This window comes from Aricia agestis, chromosome 9 (genome assembly GCF_905147365.1).
Source record: "Aricia agestis chromosome 9, ilAriAges1.1, whole genome shotgun sequence".
Classification (NCBI taxonomy): Eukaryota; Metazoa; Arthropoda; class Insecta; order Lepidoptera; family Lycaenidae; genus Aricia; species Aricia agestis.
Window position 1 is genome coordinate 14,667,166 of NC_056414.1, and position 18,056 is coordinate 14,685,221.

Consider the following 18,056-nt stretch of genomic DNA (forward strand, 5'->3'; position numbering starts at 1 on the left):
GACAGACAGACGGACAGACGCGAAATCTTATTAATAGGGTCCCGGTCGTTTTTACCCTTTGGGTACGGAACCCTAAAAACGGTGACTTGATGAGTAATGGAATTGAAGAAACTCCTCGAAATCGTGGTTTAATTGTAGATTATGAATCTGAGAATAAGAGGTATGTTAAAGAGGGATAGATGCCTACATTAAATCCCGTCTTCTGAAGTCTATCCTATATCTCCGTCACATGTTCCTTTTCCCTGTTTTGTGGCCCCCATCTCCTGTCCACGCCAAGCGGACTTCGAAGAAAGGATTTTTCAAAACGATAAGTATCTGAGGTTCAAGTTTCCTGGGTCTTTGATGTAAATTAACAATTTCGTGTGAAATATAGATCCAAATAAAATAGTCGTAGAATGTGTTCAATTTTCTAAATCTCCATTTTAATAACATACATTCACGCGGACGAAGTTGCGGGCAACAGTTAACCAATTTATTATCATCAGTTGTTCGTTTACACGTTAGCCTGGATCCACGTCGTGAACTTGGAGACTCTGGTATTCACGCCCGGGTATCTCGCCAGCCCGCACTCGTGTCCCCATGAGCAGACGCCGACGATGACATTATTGTGGAGGAGTGGACCACCGGCGTCGTCCCGGCACTGGTCGCGGCCGCCCACGTCCAGCCAGCCCGAGCACACCATGTTGTCCGTGATCGAGTACGACAGCGCCGCGTACCGCGATTGACAGATCCCCTGGTTAACCGTCCACATTTGAACGTGACGCAGCTGCTCCGATGGACCGCCGCCGAACTGAAATTAGTTGAGTAAGAATCAGTTAAGACCACAACGCGACGCGTATATGCATTTCTAGTATGGATTTGACAGATTTGCAAGCCGCCCCACACAATTGAAAATTTCAAGGCGCAACTTACACGTTAAAAAGTAGCGTTGATACAATCTTTCTTTGTTTGCCATTTGGAAGTAAATGTTTTACTGAACCCATCACCCTCTACGCCGTTTTTTTTTTACAATTGTAAGGTTCAAGTTTTTGATTAAATTAAATAGAATAAATGATGTAAAATGTTTAAATAAAATACTTAATATAGTAAATAAAATATTTAGACATTTATGGAATTATCAAAATATATTTTAGTTAATTATTTGATCATAAAGAGAAACGGATGTTCATAATATTATTTTATACTAACGCCAGTCGAAAGTCAATAACGGTGGTTAATTTAATATTTAATATATTTTAATGTTAAAAATAAATACTAGAAATTATTTAAATATACATAAATATTATAAACAATTAAAATAATACCTAAAATTAAACGCGGAAGTTATTTAAATTGCGCACTAGCGCCACAAGCGGAACTCACACTTTACCCGCCTAAATTATTAAAAGTAGAGAGGGAACTTGTGGACTGGATGGTTTTTTCCAGCCTCCAGGACAGTTGGTGGCGATCCTTCGTAGAGGATAGTCCATAGCAGTAAAGTGTGAGCTCGATGCTTGAGCTATAAAATATAACTATTATAACTATTATTACTGTGACTCCGTGGTCTAGTGGTTAGAGCGTCGCTCTCGACTCCGGAGGTCGTGGGTTCGAATCCCGCGTTGGAAACATGTTATTTCCAAGTTTGGTTAGGACAATGCAGGCTGATCACCTGATTGTCTGACAAGTAAGATGATCCATGCGGTCGGTCCTGCGCCTGATCTCTCGCCAGTCGTGTCGGTCTTCCGTCCCACTGGGTTATGAGAGTAAAAGGAATAGAGAGTGCTCTTGTGTACTGCGCACACACTTGGGCACTATAAAATTACACCTGCGTACCTGGCCTGGTTTCAATGAAACCGGCCACCGTCACCGGAACCGGTGTGGGGAGTATTATAATTATTATTATTACTGTGAGAAAGTAATTGCAATAGTTAGAGAGGAAAGTGTTGAAAAGTATTCAGTGTTATAAACGTGATTGTGTTATGTTATTTGAATGAGTGATTGGAGAATTAATGTAATAAACAAAGTGATCTGAGTGTTTGAAATTTATTTTAACAATAAGTTTACAGTGTTGTTTTACACAATAATTAGATATAATCTTTAAAAGAAAACCTATTCCCGATGTTTTGTCACTCATACGATAGAAGGAGTATTCCACGAGAATAGTTTTTCGGAATAATAAGTAGCCTATTCTAAACCCAAACTGTGTTTGGTGTGATAGTCGTTTGGAACGAATTGTATAAAACTTTGGGCTGAAAGAAGTAATAAACTTACATAAGTTGAGCCCCAGCCAATCGCCCAAACTGCTTGGTTGTCCTGCAGATTGTAGTTGGCTCCCGCGATACTGCCAGCTCGTACGTTACTATTGAAGGCTATTGTGGAAGCGGGTTTCAGAATAGCGATGTCGCTGTCGTAAGTGCGAGCGTCGTAGTTTTGATGGATGATGACTTGATTAACATTATGAATGGCACCGCCGCTGTTAGCGAAGCTGGAGCCGACACGCATCCGCCATCTGCTTGGCAATTCGCCGCTGAAACGTCGTTATTAAATTCCATTAGTCATGATTTACAGTTAATTGTATTCGGTTAGTTACGTAGGGCTAATTATTTTTTAGGGTTCCGTACCTCAAAAGGAAAAAACGGAACCCTTATAGGATCACTTTGTTGTCCGTCTGTCCGTCCGTCCGTCTGTCAAGACCCTTTTTCTCAGGAACGCGTGGAGGTATGAAGCTGAAATTTATATCAATTACTCAGGTCTACTGTCCCTTGAAGCTGTGAAAAAATCAAACTTCTAAGCCAACGCAATCAAAAGATACAGCCGTTTATGCCGCAAATTTTCGACACTTGCAAGGGAATCAAAACCTACAGGGTGCTTCCCGTGAACTCAGAATCTTGAAATTTGGTACGAAGCAACGTCTTATAGCATAGATAAAGGAAAAATTACGAAAACCATAAATTTTTAGTTACATCACATAATATATTTTTTTTTAATAATTTTAAACTTACTACCCATTTCCTCATAAACGCGTAGAGGTATTAAATTGAAATTCATACCAAATACTCAGGTCTATAATACCTTTAAGCTGTCGGAACCCTCGGTGCGCGAGTCCGACTCGCACTTGGCCGGTTTTTTTACTCTTTGTAGGGAGTATACAACGTGACATTTTAGTGGTTGTTTTCCCGCAGCTCAGAACGATTTACCTATTATAGTAGTAGGTAGGTACTATCGAATCATGCAAGTTATTTTTTTTTACTTAATAAAAAATATTTTGTATGACGTACTATGGCAACTTATTGCTGAGAGGCGCGAGCAGCAATGACCCGGCCGAATTTTATTTATCATTTAAATAAAAAAAAATCACAAATCTATTGTTATAATAAGATAGAGTCATTTTACTGCGGGAAAACAACCATTAAAATTTCACGCAGTATTAAGTATATATTTTAATATTATGCCACGCAGAACTTTAAAATATCTGTGAAACTGATAAAGGCAAATAGAGCAAGTTAACATAGGCATTACCTTAATTATGACCACAGTGTACCGCCGACTACCCGTTTCGGCCGTTTGATTACTTATTTACCAAAAGACTAAACCCTGTGCCCCCTCGCATGCCCCACCCAAAAGTGATTAAAAAAACTGCGCCTATCCCTTCTGTTTTTGCTGAGCAACCTCAAAATTGAGCAGGGGCTATAAAATACGGTAGTCAAGAAATAAAAAAAAAACTTACGCTACGCAATGTGCAGCTGTCAGAATCGCTCTGTTTGTCAGGATAGAGCCAGCGCATGCCTGAATGTAGTTCACCGAATTTGAGGCGTGCAGCAGAGCCGTCACGAATGGGTACGAGGTGACTGTTGCGAGGGAACCACCCACAATCCTCTGCTGACAGTCCGATGGGACTGAAATAACAGAAACACAAAAGAGTAGATAGATAGTAGAAGAGAACTATACATTAGACCGCTCATATGTCTTCAGTAACTGTTATTATAAACAGAGAGGGCAACGAAAAAATCTATACATCTATAAATAATAATAATAATAATAAATAATAATAAATAAATATAAATAAAATTGGAGTGTCTGTTTGTAATATTGAAAGAACCGTTTTTTACTAGATGCATATGAATGTACATAGGGTACAGACACCAAAACAACATTTTTTTAAAATTTTGTCTTTATGTCTGTCTGTCTGTCTGTTTGTTCCGGCTAATCTCTGAAATGGCTAGAGCGATTTTGACGGGACTTTTTTAGGCACATAGCTGATGTAGTAAGGAATAACTTGGGCTACTTTTTAACCGACTTCCGAAAAGTAGGAGGATATATTTCACTTTTTTTATAAAGGAACCTTAAAAAGGGGACTTTTTTCTCTTTTTTATTATCTTTGATCTCACATTTTGCTGACGCGGACGAAGTCGCGGGCAACAGCTAGTTTATAATAATTTCCATAAATATATAGGGGAATAACTGAGTCAAAAAATGGTTTCATATAAATCCTATTGGATTTCAAAGTAAAAAAGACAGTAAAATGTATAGAAAGTAGAGATCCACCTACGAGCCAATAATATGATTAACAAGCATCACTCACCTATCGCAAGAGTTCCCAGTAAAAATATGAACGCCTGTTGCATTGTTCCGCAGACAATGATATCGATTGGAATTCTTCCAAGCGGTATACTATTTATATTGAATGGACAAGATAATTCAAACATATAATGAGTGTTCGATAAAATAATTCCTTGAAAGTACTTCAATGAAGCACTGTTTTTGACTGTCTCCTAGAATAGATAGCGTCAAGAGTTCAAGACTCAAGTGTTCAATGAAATGAAAATTATTAGTTAAAAGTTTTTATGGTAATCTGCATCTCCCTTTTCTTTATGTACCATGCCGGTCATGATCTAGGATCTCTTATCCACTTTGTATTCGGTTTCAAATTCGAAAATTTCCAGCACGACATCTAATAAAATATGCTTGCCACGCTATTGACCTATGACCGCGTTTTAAGTTTCCAATGCGATTCTAACGAGAATTGTAAGCCCTGGAACTGTCTCTACCTTTTTTGGAAGCCTTATGCCTTTCCAAATAAAATCTTTTACATTCCTTTGCAAAGGCAATACATCAAGGGCAAAAGATTATCCCATTTTATTTAAAAATTGATTAAAAACCAAACCAAAGACATCATCTTCTGATACTTAGTAAATCATCATAATATAATGTTCAGTATTTGTCAAGTGTCTTTCTGTGTATACATTGAGGATTATATTTTATTAATTATTTTTTAAGACTGAGCATACGCTTTGTCTTTATATAAGTGCCATAATAATTTCACAACAAAACAAAACAAGCCGCGATACAACGATGCATTTACATTTCGTCGAGTCTCCATTTTTCATCGTAAATTGATTCAAAATTAATTACTAAAGTCTTTAAGCAAAGTGAAAATAAAAATATTAAACAACATTCATTTTGTGGCGGTACCCACAATTCGCCTAACAATCCTGCATCGCGCTATCGAAGTTTCGGAAAACGGCAAGATATATACAACGTCTGAAATGACGTCAGTGGGCTTCGGCCTGACCGACGCGAGCATGCTATCTCTCTCGGTCGGAAGATCTTCCTTTTCGGCGGGCCACTAACAACGTTAAATTTCATCAACGTTAAATTTCATTCAAAATTTCATCCATAGAAAGTTATGGATGTAACTTTAAATATCGCCCGATACTGGTATTGAGGACGAAGCTATTATGACAGTTTCATAATCTACTAACGGTTCAACTCTACAACGCAACGTCCAGTAACAAACATCTAGAACTTTTAACTTTGGGTTTACGAACTTAAAACTTGCAATTGGCTCTGGCCCACGGCTCTAGCATATTAATTTTATGTGACATTGTGTCGCTAGTTGCTGCATCTACGTTTTTAGGGTGATTTTATTAAGATAATGTTATTATTGTTAAATGCTTACTATTTCGGCAAAGTTAAGAGATTATGTTGATCTTATTTTGATAATGTTACTGCAGTGATGAGTGAGTTGACTGAATAACAAATTACGTAAGTATGTCATTTATTTTTTGTTGGTAAGTTTGTATACAATATCCTGTTATTTCCAAATATAGAATAGATATAGATATAGAATCTAGTTATTTAGTAGATATTATAGAATCTAGTTTTTAACTTCGAGAGTGAGATATTTTTATTATTTATAGTTAGCGAAAAGTACTAGTACTCTTCTCATAATGTCAAAATCTCGACAAAACTCGATAAAAATGTGTTATTTTGACGACAGATCTACACGAGAAAAATGTATGTCATATAATAATAATAGCTCCCACACCGGTTTCGGTGACGGTCGGTTTCATTGAAACCAGGCGAGCTACGCAGGAGTAATTTTATAATGCACAAGTGTGTGCGCAGTACACAAGAGCACTCTCTATTCCTTTACTCTCATAACCCAGTGGGACGGACGACTGGCGAGAGATCAGGCGCAGGACCTACTTTTTACATGCCCATCCGACGCATAGATCATCTTACTTGTCAGACAATAAGGTGATCAGCCTGCATTGTCCTAACCAAATTTGGAAATATCATGTTTCCAACGCTGTAATCGAAAACCCACGACCGAAGAGTCAAGAGCCGCGCTCTATACCACTAGACCACGGAGGCGTCAATGTAATATTATGTCATGTTACGGTCAATAGAGATGAAGAGACAAACCGTCAAACATCGAGAAAACATGTAGACAAAATTTTCTCGTTGGCGCATGCTAGGCGCACTGGACGTGACGAAGTTGCCCGGGGGGGGGGGGACCTTTCTGGAATAATAAATGATAATATGAATTACACAGTTTTTACGTGGGAGAGCCATGCTTTGGCACGAATGGGCCTGCTCGACCGGAGAAATACCACGTTTTCACAGAAAACCGACGTGAAACAGCGCTTGCGCTGTGTTTCGCCGAGTGAGTGAGTTTACTGGAGGCCCAATCCCCCTACCCTATTCCCTTCCTTACCCTCCCCTATTGCCTTCCCTACCCTCCCATATTATCCTATTCCCTGTTAAAAGGTCGGCAACGCACCTGCAGCTCCTCTGATGCTACGAGTGTCCATGGGCGACGGTAGTTGCTTTCCATCAGGTGACCCGTTTGCTCGTTGGCCCCCTTATTTCATTAAAAAAAACTCAGGCAATATGCTATAAATTTTGTGAAATGAAACATAAAAAAATCAAAATCTAGCAGATTAAACTGGTTCTTTTTTATTTAAAAAAATAGAAGAGGTTATAACGATTTTCCTATGAAGTATAGGTCAGATTAGTATGAAGTCAAAAAAATTTGAACTCATGATTAATGGCATATTTAAGTGACAAATTGGCTTTCAAATATTTTTTTTCTCCAACTTTTGAAAAAAATATTTTTTCTCTGGCTTCCTAACTATGACTTAGAGCATTGAAGTAAAGAATTTATTTCAGATGAAAATCTCTTCTATTTTTTTTAAATAAAAAAGAACCAGTTTAATCTGCTAGATTTTTCACAAAAAGCCATTAATAAAAAAATGCAATTTTTTTTCTTAAACTTTGATTTTTCTATATTTGATTCCACATATTTTTCTATATTTGACTACATTTGATAACATATTGCCTGTGTAAGCATAGTCCACAAGTTTAGCTATCAAATGAGACCTTTTTTATCTTCATAGGATATTTACATGAGAAGTACTGGTCAGATTAGTGTGAACGCCCGAGAAAAACTGAAATGGCTGCCACTTCACAACCGTGAGAGAGAGAAAAAATTTGAGAGTCAATTTATCGATAAAATATGCCATAGATCATGACATTAAAGGATCGGACACCGGTGTCGGGACACATTGTATAGGTTGGTGAAAAAGTCTTTTCGCAGTATGTTGTAATGAACTGGTCATAAAATCTCTTGGGCTATACCAATCATAGACTTATTTATATACTGTGATACCAATAGTATCTGGCTGATTTTGGTATCATTATAAAAGTTTTAATTTTACAGAAGACAATTCCAAATTCAAATTAGGTAAATGTGAGATTTTCTTTTATTTTTCTTAGTGTTAAAATGAGTGATTCTAATGAAGAAATTCGATACATTTTAAAATTTTATTACAATAAAGGTAAAAATGCAACACAAGCTGCGAAAAAAATTTGTGATATTTATTTTACTTCCTCAAGTTTAGTTTATGGAATAATAATTAATGCGTAGAGTGTGATTTCTTACTGACATTCCGATTAATTACTGCTCACGCGTAACCGCTCGTTCAATAATTTTTACCTCTCATTTAATTATTATTTTCCTGCTCATTTACATAATCACTGGTCCATTTCATTATTTTGACGGTTCCGTAGCAAAGGGTAGAAACGGGACCCTATTACTGAGACTTCGATGTATGTCCGTCTGTCTCCAGGCTGTATCTCAAGAACCACTATAGCTAGACTTCTGAAATTTTCACAGATTGTGAATATCTGTTGCCAATATAACAACAAATACTAAAAACAAAATAAATAAAAGTTTTTAAACGTGGAAACAGCAAAGTTTCTTGTGCGTAGAGAGTAACATAAATAGCCGTAGAGACGCTTGACACAAAAGTATTAGTAGGTAAGAAATGAAATAACTAATTATTTTTTTATTAATATTTTATTTAATAAAAAAATTTACATCTAAATAATTAATAATGGAATACAACATAAAATACATATTTAATTTATACCTTTAAAAAATATTTTATTTGTTTCTTTTCTTTCTCTTTGAAATTTTTTGTATAAGTAGTATTTTCTTGACTAAACTAAAAAAACAGTACCTATTTCTAACCCTAAAAAAACAGTACAGTACAGTTGCATATGATATCGCATAGCGTATAAAATAGAATACAAATAAACTGCAATTGTAGGCATTTAAGACACGATCTAACAGTCATGTGGCGAGTCCGCACTAACTACTCTTAGATGTTGCAGCGCAACCATCCTTATCGTTCTTGCGTCGAAACCGTATCGCTGTCTCTTTCTTCGCCTGAGCTATGACGAAAATTCAATTTTTCCACATTGTTCGAAAAAATAATTGAAAATGTAATTGAGGTATTTATTGCATACAAGACATGTGGTAAGAGATTCCATGTGTTTTGTTTATTTTTGAGTCATAATTGGTACAATTTCGAAACACACACGACGATATTTTCCATTTATTTAGGTAAGAAACGACGTGGCACGTTCGTGACTGCGCTCGATGCAGACAACAACAGACGACCTAATTGGGCCGTATTTGAATCTTCACAACGCGCGCGGTAGTAACATATCTGCTTTGAGTTTCTTTGAGATGGAACTTGGCTCTCCATTTTTACATTTATGTTTTTGGTGGGATTATCTATACAAAAATTATCAAAAATCAGCGATACTACGGAACCCTATACTGCGCGTGGCCTGACACGCACTTGGCGGGTTTTAGGGCAACATTTTATAAGAAATGTTTTTGGTGGGATGTTAAGTGGGCGACTAGCCCAAAGTTTTCTATTTTATAAGTCATTTTTAAACTTGAAAATAAATCCGAATTGTTTCATTTCCTACAATTAGATGCTACCATAATATATTTCCAAGAATTTGATCTGAGCAAAAGCACGATGTCTTAAAATTTTCTCGATAGAAAAAAAAATCACAAAGATGCATCTAATTTTCACGAATTTTTCATTTATTGCCATAACCGTGCATTGAACTAAGTTAATATTTTAACACATTGTATAAAATTCTGTTATTGAGAAACCGACCTAGCGGATTTTTAAAAAGTTGTATATTTATCGAGTTATTGAGAAAAAACTAATTTGGCGATGAATCCGCGCCGTCCCTTTTCACTTGGCACAATATGAAAGACGGGCGTGAGTGTGAAGAGAGAAGGACGATGTTTAATTTTTTGGGTTAGTCGCCCTTTTAAATTCTAGTCACGATCAAAAATTGTTACGAAATTTTATATTGATGTTAAATTATATTAAAATTGTTTTTAGAACCTAATATTAATTGTCTTTTGTGTCCTATCTATCCAATATCCAACAATACCAAAAATCTTATCATAATTAATAAAATTGGTTTACTTTTTACAAATAATCCGTTCGATTATGTTATCGTAATAAATATTATCGATAATTATTATTGTTAGCGATAAGAACCATCAGGAAAACCCATCGTCCGATTCCCTATCTCTTGGATTTTCCAAAAATTATTTTTTTTCGATTTTATAATTTTTTCTCCATTTGGCAATTGGTTCTGGCGAGTTGACTTTAACATTATACGTATTAATAGTGATCTCTTTGTAGAGCAAAAACTATTTTATTGATTATTTTAAATGTTACAACACAAACAAGGACTTTTTTCTAGAAAGATTTCCATCTATTTATAATGTTTATTAATTTTGAAGTTTTACGATTGAATGTGTACAAAACCGTTAATTTTTTTTCTTTTTGATGCAGGTCAGTGGCGCGAGGTACACTACCTAGACAACATGAAACATCTTAAAGTTTTGTAGTAAGTATTGCAAGAACCCAGTTTCGCTTTGTTCGTTCATCTATATCTATTTATCTTCGGTAATAATTACCCACGGAAATAAATGAATGAAAGTTCGTGTGTTCGTAATATTAGATAAGTATATAGTATTTGTTTTACTTGACATAATACATTGCTAATGCCATGGTGCTTGCATTTTCTTACTTCAAATCGCAATATAGAATGTGTCCCGACACCAGTGTCCGAACCTCAGAACAGGAAAATAAGGAGAAGTGTTATGTAGCGCTGTTTATAATATGGAAACCTATGTCGCCGACTTCAATGACACTATATTTGTCAGCATAGTGTCAACGGTACACGGTCTAGTGATGTCCGGTCTATCTACGGTGTCGATTAATTATTATTTCGACGATATGGATGTATTTTGGTAGGTATTTAAATACTATTAAAAGAATGAAAGTGATAAATAATTAATATTACAGTCTAACAAAAACAACTTAAAGGCCGAAAGGGGTTGAAATCATCCATGTTTACGAAAAACTTTTACTACGGGACCAACTCAATTCGGCAAAATAATCAGCTGTTTGCCAAATCGTAACTAGGCAATAGATAAACATTCATAGTATTATACCATATACCAGATTTAAATTGGAAAAAGACAAATTTATCTGCGAAAACTGCATTCAAATCGGATCAGTAGTTTCCGTGTGGTGCTGGAACAAACATACAGACTAACAGACAAAAAACTAGCTACAGTTTTGGCTTCTATAGCGATGTAGTAACATCCCCCGCTTATTATTTTTTGAATATCTTTAAGAAGGAAAAATGTAAAAAAGGGACCCTATTCCTAAGACTTCGATGTCATATTATTGTCTGTCTCGGCTGTATATCTCAATAACCGCTACACTTCTGAACCAGGGACGAAATCTGCCGCCAGTTGGCACAATAGAGGACGGAATGAAAAATTCCATCCCCTGCATCACCACATCGGCAACAGAGTTGGCAGTGTTGTCGGGATCATCCGGCGAGAAGCACACGTGCCCCCAAATATAGGATGCAAAAAACGACCGCATCCCATCCCAGTCTGCCGACTTGTAGTGCCACACACGACGGTATTTAACAGCACGCTGTCTTAACACCGTCGTAATTGGCACAGAACTCCTAACAAGGCAATGATCCGATGAACCAAGAGGTGCGGTTACGGATATTTGGTAGCCGTCAGGATTTGAAGTCAGCAGGAGGTCCAACAAGGAAGGATTCTGACCATCCACATCTGGGATTCGGGTAGGCGTAGTAACCAGTTGTGTCAAGTCGTTCGCAAGGGCAAAGTTGCAGACAGATCTCCCCGCATGATCAGTTTTACTGGAATTGAGCCAGTCGGCGTGGTGGGCATTAACGTCGCCAAGTATTATGATCTCTGCGGAAGGGATCCGCTGCTGCACAAAATCTGAAGCAGCTTGCAGGTGCTCCAAGAGTCGGTCCGTCTCGGGGTCACCACTATGGGACCTATATAGGCACGCATAGACGCGAGGGTGGTCGTCGCAATCTATGCGGAGCCATAAGGTTGACAGGTCCATGACCTCAAGATTGCTGAGGCGGCGAGAGCTGATATCATCTCTGATATACACACACACTCCAGCTTTGGGTAGAAAGGAGTGCTCGAAATAATATCCTGGGTGGGAAAGGTATAATGTGTGAATCGGAGATGATATCTGCGTCTCGGTTAAAAAGAGCAAAGCCGGCTTTGCCGTCTCAAGGTGGTAATGGACGGCATTAAGGTCGGAGTGTAATCCCCTGATATTACAAAAGGCCACGTTTAATATCAAGAATACGAGGGGCAGCCTGGACGTCCACGCTCAGTTCCAGGGGTTCCTGAGCATGGACGTCCAGAGAGGGATTCTCCAACGCAGTTGGTACCCTCCTGGGGTAACAAATTGTTTTTCAACTGCGGCATTTCCAGGGGGGTAGGGGATTGGGCCTCCGGTAAACTCACTCACTCGGCGAAACACAGCGCAAGCGCTGTTTCACGCCGGTTTTCTGTGAGGCCGTGGTATTTCTCCGGTCGAGCCGGCCCATTCGTGCCGAAGCATGTCTCTCCCACGGACAAAGTTTGTTTGTTTGTTTGAATGCGCTAATCTCAGGAACTACCGGTCCGATTTGAAAAAATATTTCACTGTTAGATAGTCCATTTATCGAGGAAGGCTATGTATATACATGTATTTAATAGGAGCGAAGACATAGGGGAAATAAAGGAAAATGTGGAAAAAACGGGGGAAATTATTGGGAAGATTTGAAAAAATCTTTTAGTATTAGATAGCCCAGTTATCGAGAAATTCTATAGGCTATATTTTATTACCCTAAATCGAATGGGAGCGAAGAAATAAAGGAAAATGTGGGAAAAACGGGGGAAATTATTTGAAAGGGTTTATTTGCACGCTCTAATCTCAGGAACTACTGATCCGATTTGAAAAATTGTTTCAGTGTTAGATAGTTATTGAGGCTTTAGGCTATTTTTATCATGCTAACACTAATAGCAGCGAAGAAATAGAGGAAAATGTAAAAAAACGGGGGAAATTATATGAAAGGGCTTATCTCACGAAGTACTAGAGCATTTTTTCTGTTATTAGGATCAGATAAGAAGTAGACCACGTGAAGGATTATAGGCTTTTTTTTGTGGACTAATTTTTCTGTGAAATACCTAATTTACGCGAGCGAAGCCGCGCGGAACGTCTAGTCTTAAATAAATTCCTTTACTTCTATGCTCTTAGTCGGATTAGTTTAGAAGTTATAACGATTTTCTTATGAAGTTAATTGGTCAGATTAGTATGAAGCCAGATAGTTTTTTTTTTTCAAAAGTTGGGGAAAAAAATTTTTGAATGCCAATTTGTCACTAAAATATACCATACATTATGACATTAAAGGACCGGTGTTGAGAATGTGCATAATATTGAGTAAGTGTATTATAAAGACACCACGACTCATTTTGTCAAAGCAAATCGATCGGAAAACGTGCGTCAGTAAAAGATTAAAGGTCATTCTATAATCACATTAATTATTATATCAGGCGAGTTACTGAGTCTGTACTCGTATAATGGATTGCGCCTCTGAAATGTTGCTAATATATTTTCTATTTAGGTTACCGAGGCTCTGGATTATTTTATATTATTGTTTAGTATTGAGTTATGGCTATTGATTTTGGAGTAGGCGTTGTCTACATCATCATCATGTAAACTGCAACCGGTCTCGGGAGAACATGTTCGTTGAACTTGACTTTCGTCTTGTCCAAGTTCATCCCGAGACCGATCCGCCGGGAAGATTTATTTCCTGCAAGTCCTCCAACGATCTGCCAATATGACGATATCGTCAGCGAAACGAAGGTGTGAGAGGTACTTGCCATTAACGTTTATGCCACGTCCTTTCCAGTTTAGGGTCTTGAAGGCGTCCTCTAACGCATTTGTGAACAGTTTCGGGGAAATAATATCCCCCTGTCTCACTCCTCGATGCAAATAGATTGGCCTTGTTGTGGCCCCCTGTACTCGGACGGACATAGACGCGGCACTATAAAGACCTTTCAAAACTTCGACGTAACGCCAATCGACTTGACATCGTTGCAGGGCTTCCAGAACAGCCCAGGTCTCAACAGAGTCTTCTCATAGTCCACAAAGGCGAGGCACAATGGCTGCCTGTACCCATGTGACTTTTGTACAAGTTGCCTTAAGGTGTTAATGTGGTCTACACTAAGTAATTATGCTTTAAGGCATAAAATTATAACTTTAAATTTTCAGAATTATTATGAAAAGTTTTGGAATTATTATGAAAAAACGTACTTGAAAAATGTTGTTTAGACAAGAAAATATAATTATGCTTTAAGGCATAAAATTATAACTTTAAATTTTCAGAATTATTATGAAAAGTTTTGGAATTATTATGAAAAAACGTACTTGAAAAATGTTGTTTAGACAAGAAAATATCAGATTTATAAATTAAATATTTATTTACATTAATTTAAAAAATAGTTGAGTCGCAATCGCGAAAACTTAAATTTACAATGACTACAATTTAAGCATTGCTCTGGATCCAAGCGGTGTATCTGGATACGCGGGCGTTGACACCGGGGTAGCGGGCGAGAGCGCACTGTTCACCCCAGGAGCAGACACCGACGACGATGCCGTTGTGGTACAGAGGACCGCCGGAGTCACCCTGGCACTGGTCCCGACCGCCGACGTCGAGCCAGCCGGAGCACAGCATGTTGTCGGTGAGGGTGTACCCCAACTCGGCGTAGCGAGTTCTGCAAGTGTTCTGGTTCACGGTCCAGATCTGAACGTGACGGAGCTGCTCAGAACCCCAACCGCCAACCTGTAACAAAATATAAAATTTGTGAAATATTTTCTAATAGCAAAATACTTCCGTACAAAATACACGATATAGAAAAAGGTATGGACTCAAAGTTTAAGGAGTCTAGGCAATTTATTCGATGCTAAAGAAACTGTTAAACTGAAAGGGCTAAACGAGCTCCATACGAATGTAGAATTAGGTCGAATTAGAAGCACGACAATAATTGAAATAGTGACTTACGGAAGTAGCACCCCATCCGACGGCCCACACGACTTGGTTGTCAGCGAGGTTGTAGTTGGCACCAGCGATGCTAATGGCGCGGGCTTGATTGTTGAAGGTGAATACGGTGGAGGACCGGAGAATGGCAATATCGTTGTCGAAGTTCCAGCGGTTGTAGCTGGGGTGCATGATGATTTGGTTGGTGTTGTGGACGACACCGCCGCTGTTGGCGTTGGTGGAGCCAATACGGATTCGCCAGTTGGAGGCCGCATCACCGCTGTAAAAATGCAAATTATGTTTAGTTAGGATGTAATTTGTCAGGATTAAAACTATATTCTCTTTCGGTGCTCAAAATAATATCATCTTCATACTACGAGTACATTTCATCACAATCGGTTCTATGGTTAAGGGTAAAGGGGCAACCGAAATACTCGCTTTCATCTTCATAATCTTAGTAGGTATGATTTTAAGGGTATTTCTTTCTTCTAATTTGTTTGTAGAAAAAGATATTGTTTTTTTTTAGATTATTCGATCTTTCCAGGCAATAATTTTATGTAGTTCTTACTCAAAGCAGTGGGCAGCTGAGAGGATAGCCCTGTTGTTCAAGATGGCACCACCGCAGGCTTGGGTGTAGGTTGCTCCCCACCAAGAGAAGAGGAGAGAAGCTGTCCCTGGGTAGTTCTCAATGTTGGTGACTGAACCACCCACAATCCTTTGTGGGTTTTTAGGTGCAGCTGAAAATATATATTTTAATTTTTTTTCACTGAGTTTCACAGAGCATATTTTCACGAATAGAAGAACCTCAAGTATCAGTAGGAATGGCGTGTTTTGGCACTTAATCTTAAGAATATTATGGTAATTTTTAGGGTTCCGCAGTCAAGAAGGTTTCGGTCTGCCCGTCTGTTTTGCGCAGAGACTATACCTGCCTAGAGGACCTACAAAGCTGTAATTCGGCATGAATGCAGATATTAATGATGCCGATAAAATGGTATATAAATTCTTGATTTTTTTTTTATGGTACCTCCTTTACACATCAAGCGGGGATGATTTTTTTTTTCACGTCCACCCGACCTTGTGGGGTGTAGACGGATAGGTTTTTTTTAATATTATGAGTTTTCATAGATCATTTTCTGATTTAGGGATCCATTTGTGAAATATGAAGTTTAAAAGTGGAAAAAATCGTTAGAGTTCAGTGCCCTTCTACGAGCTAAAGGAGCTAAAGGGTTATTTCTGGAAATGTGGAAAAAAAAATCAAAAAAATTAATTAGGAAATATGCCGAATCTAAAAAGAAAACTATCACGACTTAGAAGACTTCATAAGTTTTGAGTAATAGTCGATCAACAAAAAAAAATATTCGGCGAAGTATGAAGGAACTTTTCGTTTCAATTCCTTTGAACATAACTGAGATGATGTTTTTATACTCCACTCGGGCTAACTTGTCGCTAGCGGTCGTTGACTCCCTGTCAAAAACTTGTCATTTTCTATATAAACCGCGATTGACAATGAAGTGTCAGATATTGTCAATCGTGGTTTTATATGGAAAATGACAAGTTTTTGACAGGGAGTCAATGACCGCTAGCTACAAGTTAGACCGAGTGGAGTATAGTAATTTTTTTTTTAAACTAGCGATGCCTACTACAGAAACTTATACTGCGCGTGGCCTGACACGCACTTGGCCGGTTTTGTATATAGAGCGACACAATTTATTGTCGACCGTGTTGTGATGAAAATTCAAAACGTTTTATTCGTCGAAACGACAACTTTTAACATACTGGATAGTAATTATTTAGCCTGAGGCAGACACTGATTTTACAAAAAAAAATTACCCGCAACAGCGGCTAGGCCGAGCACCAGAAGTAGAAACACAGCACGCATTGTGATAGCAACTTATTGACTGTGTTTAATGAGCATTTTGAGTTTAATATATACTTGCCAGTTTTATTTTTTATCAATTAATCACATATTGATTTATAACGGTATATATGTTACCTTTAATGTGCGTAAACCAGTTAGACTGCAGATTAACAAAGTATTCAGATTATTTGGGTGAATCAGTTAAAGTGCAAAAAGTGTGTTCTATTCTCATTAAATCACAGATTCTTGTTTGAATAAATCGTGTTATTTAGCTGTAGAGAATTATTTAATATACTTTTTGGACTTAAACAAAGATCATGTCAACTACAGTTTTAGGTTGACTTGACTTGGACTTTTATGAAGGAAGAGACTAGCTAGAACTAACTAGGTAAAGTGCAAATATAAGCTTTTTTTGGATATTATGATATTGAATGTACTGTCACTTTTTGTTGGAAATTCATGTTCAATTAAATTATTATATATTTTCCTTGCACTTATTCCACTTTATTTTAATAGATTTATTACAAAATTATTATATTATGTACACGACCGGTTTCGAAAAAAATCACCATCAGGACCTGATGATTTTTTTTAGGTTTTATTAATAATTGATAAGCTTTTTTATTTAAAAAGGGGTATGAAGATTTTTGTATGGAGCCTGGCTGACCTAATGTCCGCCATTTTGTTTTTTTTTTAAATCGCGTTCACGAATAAAGCGTCTCCCAGACAGACGCGGCCTGCGGTGGCGGTGGCGGTCAGTTGGATGACTTGGCCGCGTGGCCTCGTGTATCTGTGTCGTTCCTAGACCTCTCAAGTCATCCAACTGACCGCCACCGTCACCGCAGACCGCGTCTGTGTGGGAGACGCTTAATTCTTTCAAAAATGACATTGTAAAATTATATTAAATTATGTTATCGAACATGTCCAATCCATAGCAATGAAAATAATCATTGCATCTTAGCACTGGGGTAGTAAAATATGCACAAGAAATCATAAAAATAATATTATCATGCGGATAGTTAATAGATATAGATTTATAGATACACACAAATCACAATATGATTTTGGTGTATCTCGGGAGGAAATAACTAAGGATTTTTTAAGTATAGAAAAAATAATGTTGATCGAAATGAAATGTCCTAAAACCTTATTTAATTTTATCAAAAAAAATATG

The 18,056-nt window shown here is 37.6% G+C and overlaps 3 protein-coding genes across 9 annotated transcripts in view; 1 reads left to right on the plus strand and 2 right to left on the minus strand.

Moving 5' to 3' along the window:
- Nucleotides 1–18,056, plus strand: part of LOC121730070 (solute carrier family 12 member 4) — a 371,671-nt gene that overhangs the window by 183,757 nt on the left and 169,858 nt on the right. The gene's annotated exons all lie outside the window — the stretch shown is intronic.
- LOC121730094 (trypsin CFT-1-like) lies at nt 451–4,641 on the minus strand. Its single transcript, XM_042118940.1, has 4 exons — nt 4,562–4,641; nt 3,707–3,875; nt 2,251–2,506; nt 451–790 (listed from the first exon to the last, which is right to left on the minus strand). Exons 1-4 carry the CDS (start codon nt 4,602–4,604, stop codon nt 494–496), a joined length of 765 nt encoding a protein of 254 aa, XP_041974874.1. The 5' UTR covers nt 4,605–4,641; the 3' UTR covers nt 451–493.
- The window catches only part of LOC121730093 (trypsin CFT-1-like), a 68,862-nt gene continuing 65,338 nt past the window's right edge, over nt 14,533–18,056 (minus strand). The window contains exons 1-4 of one of the 2 annotated variants that reach the window (XM_042118937.1): nt 16,855–16,903; nt 15,593–15,761; nt 15,049–15,304; nt 14,533–14,829 (exon numbers count right to left, since the gene is read on the minus strand). In XM_042118937.1, the coding sequence (XP_041974871.1) occupies nt 14,533–14,829; nt 15,049–15,304; nt 15,593–15,761; nt 16,855–16,903 (771 nt within the window). Of the gene's footprint in view, nt 14,830–15,048; nt 15,305–15,592; nt 15,762–16,854; nt 16,904–18,056 lie in introns of those variants that run through there. The other variant, XM_042118939.1, reaches the window with a different exon arrangement.